The 7,499-nt window shown below is 37.8% G+C and overlaps 1 protein-coding gene across 5 annotated transcripts in view; it reads left to right on the top strand.

Annotated features, from left to right (window-relative positions):
* The window catches only part of LOC144020987 (neuropilin-1a-like), a 56,667-nt gene that overhangs the window by 36,155 nt on the left and 13,013 nt on the right, over nt 1-7,499 (top strand). For all 5 annotated transcript variants that reach the window (XR_013284023.1, XM_077524937.1, XM_077524951.1 and 2 more), the window contains 5 exons: nt 324-479; nt 2,766-2,910; nt 3,319-3,494; nt 3,661-3,816; nt 6,069-6,213. Coding sequence is in view for 4 of the 5 variants with exons in the window: in XM_077524937.1 (XP_077381063.1) it covers nt 324-479; nt 2,766-2,910; nt 3,319-3,494; nt 3,661-3,816; nt 6,069-6,213 (778 nt within the window). In the remaining variant the exon portion in view is untranslated. The remainder of the gene's footprint in view (nt 1-323; nt 480-2,765; nt 2,911-3,318; nt 3,495-3,660; nt 3,817-6,068; nt 6,214-7,499) is intronic.

The following is a 7,499-nucleotide window of genomic DNA, read 5'->3' on the forward strand; positions in this document are numbered from 1 at the left end:
AAAACACGCACGACATCACGTCTTAGACAGAGGGCGGTAAAATCGAACCATTGCTTCCTGGTTGCTTCCTAAAAAATATTGGCCAGAGGCTTGTAGGAGTACCCATTATGAACAGCTAAGATGTTGATCTACTAATTAGAATATGTTTTAGTCATAAATGGTCAAATAAAAATGCTGTTGTTAAGATATTTTGGGGGGAAATCCTCCATATAGTAGCTTTAAGCCTAAAGTTGAAGACTTCAAAATGACCCCATATTTTCATGTTGCCGTTTCAAGTATACATCTCCATTATGTCTACAATTACTGTTTGTTCTTATTCCTAGGTGGATTTGGGCTTTCTGAGGTTCATCACAGCCATCAGCACTCAAGGAGCCATCTCCAAAGAGACCCAGAAGCACTACTTTGTTCGCTCCTACAAGGTTGATCTCAGCTCCAATGGAGAGGACTGGGTGACTGTGAAGGACGGCTCCAAACAGAAGGTCAATATTCACTCAAGTCATTTGCAGTAGAGTGGAACCTCACTTTTCATGAGTAATCCCTTCCGGAAGGTCAGCCTAAAACCGAATTGTACGAAATCCAAAGCAATATATCCCATAGGAAACAAATTACATCTAAACAATCTGTTCCAGACACCCAAAAATATTAACAAAAATGCATTCAATAGAGGATAACTAGCTTTACATACAAAAACAGTGTAATGAGACTTCACCCTTCTGCTTTGATTTTCATTACTGGGACAAGTTTGGGCAACAATTGGTGGGCCAAAATTACAGTTTCAGCAGTCTTTTTTTGGCTGAAAGACCTTTTTGTCTTATTATTTTGCGAATGGTTATTAAGTGTCACTGTTAAATAAGCCATCATGTGTGGCCCAAATAAAGTGTTGTGAAACTTATATTGGCAGTTTTATTTTGAAGGTCTGACTTTTGATGGGCGGATGTTACATAGACGTTGCCTAAGTGCAGTCTGGCAGGATTGACATTTCCTTGTGGTGTTCATAAAAGGCTTCATTGTGCAATATGCTTGGCCCTATGTTGAGCCCTTTTACACAACTTCCAAAATGTTACAGATGAACACGCATCGATTCTGGGAAATGAATTGTTGAGGGGTTTTTTTGTACAATAAAAGGGCAGATGTAGGATGTTTTTTGTTTTGTTTTGTTTTTTATTAAAAGTTTAGACCAAAAAAAAACAAAAAAAACGCCGAAAACTGAATCATACGAAAACTAGGGCACACTGCAAAAAAAACGACATCTTAACTAAGATATAATTTCTTAATTTGCTTATTATGCATTGACAAGTTATTTTTACTTAAAATTAAATTGTCAGACATGATAATTGTGCTTATTTTTAGATACTTTTTATTTGATTATCTTATTTGATCAAGCAGTCTTAGCCTTGAGTGTTAACAGCCAGTTTTAAGTACCATGTAACTTAAAACAAGCATTTTCCACATTTTAAGATGACAACTAAACAACATTAAAGGCCCTGAACTGGGGTTTCATAAGATGAATTTTCTTATTTTAAGATGTTGCATAATCTAGAAGTAAAATAAATGGGAAAATTACCAGTATGGAAACAATCAGATGTGCGGTTCGTTATACTTACTAAGATAGATCATTTTTCGTCTTTCAAATATTTCGACATCCAAATAGAGTTGTCTAGTGGTAGAGTGCCTACTCTCAGACTTGGAGGTTGTGGGTTCAATTCTGGCCTGGGTTAACTAAACTTCGCTTTCTTTATAAAACACCAAAGACAATTAAAAATGTGACCTGTCACTTCCTTGTTTGACACTCAGGCAAAGTTATCCAAGAGTAAAAAAAACTAAAAAATACATATGTATTTGAGGAAAATAGTTCTATTTATTACAGCTTGGAAAAAGTCAATCTAACTTGTTTTTTTTTTTTTGTATAAAAATGCTATTTTCAAGACCGCTGTAGTTGATATGGGAATAGTATTATTTTCTTATTTTTCTAAATCTTACAGGTAAATTTAAGTACATTTTTCTTGTTCTGTTGGCAGATAATTTTGCTGATTTGAAGTAATAATTTTCTTATTTTACTATATTTTTTTTCTTAAATTTTCTACTGTCCTTTTTGCAGGTCCTTTTTGGAACCTCGGCTTTTGTATACCACTATTAAGGTTTTTAGTATTTTTACTATACTGAAATCTGAAATCAACCATTCATTTCATGCGTGACATCAGTCACAGAGGATACACAAAGTAATTGTTTAACTCGTTATCACCAGTGGGAATGGGCCTGAAGCCAGTTTATGCTAACTACATGCATGGACACATGGGCACATGTACAGAGTAGATCCACACAAAAAAAAATCTAAGTGCAGTAAGTATATGTTCATTTGAATTTTGGTTATGTATTCGTAACATGGTGCCAAGGTTCAACAACTATAAAATGCAAAACTAATAATAACTTAGCTCGTAAATTCCTGGAATAGTAATCGCCCTCAGCCACTTTCACTTAGCAACATGAAATTTAGTCGACATATCTGTCATCAGTAGCCCCAGCAAAAGTCTCTGAGAAACAAACAAGAAATTTGTCATCTTTGTTGGAAGTTGCTATTTTTGGCTTATTTACAGGAATCCTTAAATAACAAACTTGTGCGAGAGATTGTTTTCCGATTGCTACCGATTGCTAGAATGATGTATATCAGACTGATGGACAATGCCAAATTCGCCACCACCCATGGGAACTTGACTAGACTTTTTAACCACTGAAGATTAATAACATTTCTTCCATCTCCCTTTCAGATCTTTCAGGGGAACCACAACCCGACAGACGAGGCCCGCTCCTTACTGCCCAAGCCAACTCTGGCTCGCTACATCCGCATCCGGCCCATGTCCTGGGAACAAGGCATCTGCATGCGCTTTGAGCTCTACGGCTGTCGAACCTCAGGTGGTCCATTTCTCTGTTTTCTTATCCCGCTCAAAGGGAAACACTCCACACAGACTTGATGTGTGAGTGTATTTTCTGGAAAAGCAAGTGTCCACTCTGTCGAACAGACTGAAGCTTAGCCTCTGGGTCGAGTGGCCTCGAATGCAACAGCCAGGAAGTCTGGTGAAGTCAAATGCCCCTGAGATGATGCTTTCAACTCGCAACATGTTCACAACCATACTGATACTCGCAATCCAGACAGACCATAGAAAGGAGTTTTTAGTCATCCTGCTATATTTGCATTAGTTTATAGCGTAGATCTGCCACATTCAGTATAGTGGATGCGCTGATGTGTTGCAGCACTACAGTGTGATGTCTATGATGCGGCCCGTCCAGTTAAATAATTCCTCCAATTTTTTCACCATGCAGATTACCCATGTTCTGGAATGCTGGGCATGCTGTCCGGTCAAATCTCGGACGGTCAGATCAGCGCCTCATCCTATGCCAACAGGGGCTGGGTGGCCGAGAACGCCCGTTTGTTGACGGGCAGATCGGGATGGACCGGCCAGCAGACGAAGCAGCCCTTCAGGAATGAATGGCTCCAGGTAAAAACCTTCTTACCTGATTGTGATTAGGGTTAAGAGTTGGGGTTGCATTTTTATTTTATTTTTTTTCTTTCGGTTTAATTTGGTTAAGGTAATCGTAAAGGTAGGTGATTTGATTGCGTAATCAGACATTTCACATTTAACAGTGACGGCTTCATTTTATCAGGTGGACCTGGGCCAGGACAAGATGGTGAGTGGCGTGGTAATTCAGGGCGGGAAACACTACGACAAGAATGTCTTCATGAAGAAGTTCAAGGTGGGGCACAGTCTGGATGGAGAAGACTGGACCATGGTCAACGAGGAAAACACTACAAGGCCAAAGGTCGGTCCACGAAAACTTGAAGAGGGTGCTTGTCGCCATTTAGCTCTTCTAGCTGTGTATTAGCCTGTTAGCCTTTGCAGTTTTATCTGTTACATCTGTACTATTTTTCTATTTTAGTATCTATTAGTTCTGTTTTGAGTCTCATATCTTGCTTCTATGTAACGATAATGGCGATATCGTGATATTAAAACTGCCACAATATATCGTTGTCGTCATATCACGATATTAAAAGCAGCACATCTGTTAAAAAAGTCAGGTGGATTTCAATTTGTGCAGTTCTAGCACCCTCTGGTGGCTAGTTTTTTAGTGCAGTTTAATTTTCACAAGGCGTGTTTTGGACCTTCTATGTTTAAAATCCACGATAATGGCCAAATGAAGGAACTCAATTTGGAATGGAGGAACTCAATTTATGGTATTTATTAATTTCTTATTTAATTTAAATAATTATTCATTTATTTATTTTATTAATAAAAAAAATGATTACTTTATTGTACTGCTTGTATTAGTGTATTAATATTATTTATATGTTCTTTAATATATATTTATATTTGTATATTTTTCATTGCTGTAATGTACAAAAACAATATTGTGTGTGTTTTTTTGTTGTATGAGCTCATTTTTTACAATATTGTAACTTTACATCCCTAATTTTTTACAACAGTTTATAGGTTGCATCTGCGTAGTTTGTTTTACTCAACTCAACTTTATTTATAAAGCGCTTTAAGAACAGGCGTTGCTGTATACAAAGTGCTGTACATAAACAAACATCAGTTTCGCGGTAAACAAGAACAAAGCAAACATTTTGAAGTGTGAATACAGTTTTTTGGGGTTTTTTTACAAGTAAATACATTTTAGTATATCTAGTTGTGACTTAGCTTGTTGGCCTTGCTTCGCATGTTTTAGTATATCGTCACTGATATGTGAAAAACACTTATGTCAATTGTTGTCATTTGTTACATTTTTTGTTTGTTGTGATGAAGCTGAATGCAGACATCCCAAAAATGTAGTTTGTAGAAAAAATGGACACAAGTATTTTTCACAAAGCATCGATGTTATTCTCTCTTATCTGTGTTCGTTGGCCCGTTTCAAAGGATTGCAGATTGATATTTTCAAAGTCTGTAACACTATAGTTAATGTAATAGCTGGTTTGTGATTACATTATACTATCATGAGTTCTTTGTTCCCCTTTGATCCATCTATATCGAATCTTCCTCTTCATGTTTTTTCAGGCAGCTGTGGTACGCTAATGCTAACAGGGATCCAATTATAGTTTAGAGTTGGTTGACATGAAACAAATGTCTATTCTTACTTTAAAGTAGATTTCAATAGATCGATGTGGTTTAAGTCATGTCAGCTGCGTTTCTGGGAATGTGGTTTGAATTTTTCACAATGGTTTCTTCCAAACGAGTAAAGACAAAGACGTGATGGGGAAATGTCAGGAAATGAGATTCACACGCACAAAGTCAAGTGATAACAACTGCTGATTGTGGAGAAATTTGCTCACAAGCACGCTCTGTTGAAATCAAAGGAAAATGTATAATATTGAATGTTTTAATATTTTGTGCTTATGAGCGTTTTAGTCCCCATTAGCCCCTAGTCGTCAAAACTGGGTTGCTCTCGTAACTGCACAGCATAGCGGTTTTTGTTGTAGAATGTGGTGTGTACAAAATTTGATTGACAGGTGCTCTTCGTGTTCGGAATATAGAATGAGTAGATTGGTTTGAGTAAGACCCCCTGAAAAAGGCCCTGGGGTCTCTAGACGATTTCATTCTCACACTGGAGAGGAAATCTATATCATTGCTTTGCACACCCCACTTCCTCTCCCGGACCCGTCCCTCTGGAACCACATCCTGCTCCATGCCTTCCAGATGTCGGCACCAAGGTGACAGTGGGGGGTGCATTGAGGGAGGTCTTAGGTGTTCCTCTCCCGCTGTTTGACTGCATACAATGTGCTGGAGGTTCTTCCCTCACTATTCAATAAGATACAAGCAAATCATTTAAGCTAGCCTTTCCCTAACATTTTTACAAACATTGATGGCGCACCCCCTCTACCACAGACATTTTTATAGTTTATTTTATTTCCATACTAGAAGATGGTTTAAGGCAGCCTTTTCAAGATTTTTGTGATGTGCAGCGGCATTCCCTGCATCATCACTTACAGAGATTGTGCAACCTCTCTTTCCCAAAGGCTATGTAAATTATCAGTAATGGAAGTCAGATTAATTTGTGTCGGTCTCCCCTGTGGTTGTTAGATCTTCTCTGGCAATCAGAACCACGACACACCTGAGCTGAGGTCGGTGGGTCCTCTGCTGACCCGTTTCATCCGGATCTACCCTGAGAGAGCCACCATGGAGGGAGTGGGCCTGCGACTGGAGCTGCTGGGCTGCGAACTGGATGGTGAGTAAATATGAACGCCGCACAGTGCACACAAATGTCATCATTGCTCTCCTGTGTTTTAAACTTTATTAGCTGCGTATAAACCAATGTTAGCCTGTCTTAGCTGAGTTTTAGCTTATCGTTGCCTCGAATTAGCTTCTTTTAGCGTGTTGTCAAGCTTTTTAGATGTTGTAATTTTAGCCTATGTTAGCCTCTGTCTTTACAGTTGTGTCAGTTGTCTTAGTCTCTTTAATTTTGTTTTAGCATATATTAACCTCTCTCTTAGCTGGATTTAGCATTTAATAACCTTCCGTAGCTGCATTTTTAGCCTATGGTAGACTCTAAGATTTTAGCCTTGTGGTATAGATTGGTTGGATGGTATCCACTCACAACTCTTGTGTATTAGTCTATGTTGGCCTCTCTTAGCTTTGTTTTAGCCTATTTTGACCTGTGTTGTGACAGTTTTACAATACAGTACAGCACAAAATCAACAACAAAAAAATTCTTTTGCGGACGTTGCCTATGTCGCAATATAATGAACATATTTCGTCGTCTTGTCTTGGAGTGCCTTCCCAAAATTATATTTTGGGGATTTTACGCCAATATCTCTTTTCTCACTTGGGCCCTCGTATTTTGATAGATTTGGTTAGTCTGGAAAATATCACACAGGGCTTGACGGGAATTTGAAGCAAAATCTTATAACACTGTCTTGCTACGCTGAGCTAACTATGCTGCTCATTCAGTGGCTAGAAGTTTGAGACAAGTGTGAAAAACTGCAAATACTTCATGTGTGCCTCAGAGTCTGTATGCCAACACTCCCAAGTCTTGCAACATTTGATGTAAACAGTATTATGACATAAACAAAAATAAACCATAATAAATATTTGAATCCATAATACTGCTTGATTTATGTGATCCAGCTGAATACAGTACAAACACTTGCACACCCATTAGCTGCTAGCCTCTAGAATCTGTTGTTGTTGTATTACCTTGAGTTAGCTTAGCCCTGGATTCTGTTAGAGAAGTTGGCTTTCAGAATGTATTTTTCTTGGCTCAGTCATGATGCATAGGTCTATTAAAGTTGGGGAAATTTAGTTATGGCGTAACCAAGTTAGCAAACTAATGATAGATACAAATGAAAACCACTGACTGTAGATTTTCCACATTAAACTATAATCTTATTAGATTGTCTAAAAAAAGACATGATTCTTGTATTGATTTATTTAATGCATTTTTCAAATTGACCCAACTGTTTTTCTTTAATACAAATTTTTCTCTTTCTCAAAAAAAAAAAAAAAATCACACTT

Source organism: Festucalex cinctus, chromosome 1 (genome assembly GCF_051991245.1).
Source record: "Festucalex cinctus isolate MCC-2025b chromosome 1, RoL_Fcin_1.0, whole genome shotgun sequence".
NCBI classification, from domain to species: domain Eukaryota; kingdom Metazoa; phylum Chordata; class Actinopteri; order Syngnathiformes; family Syngnathidae; genus Festucalex; species Festucalex cinctus.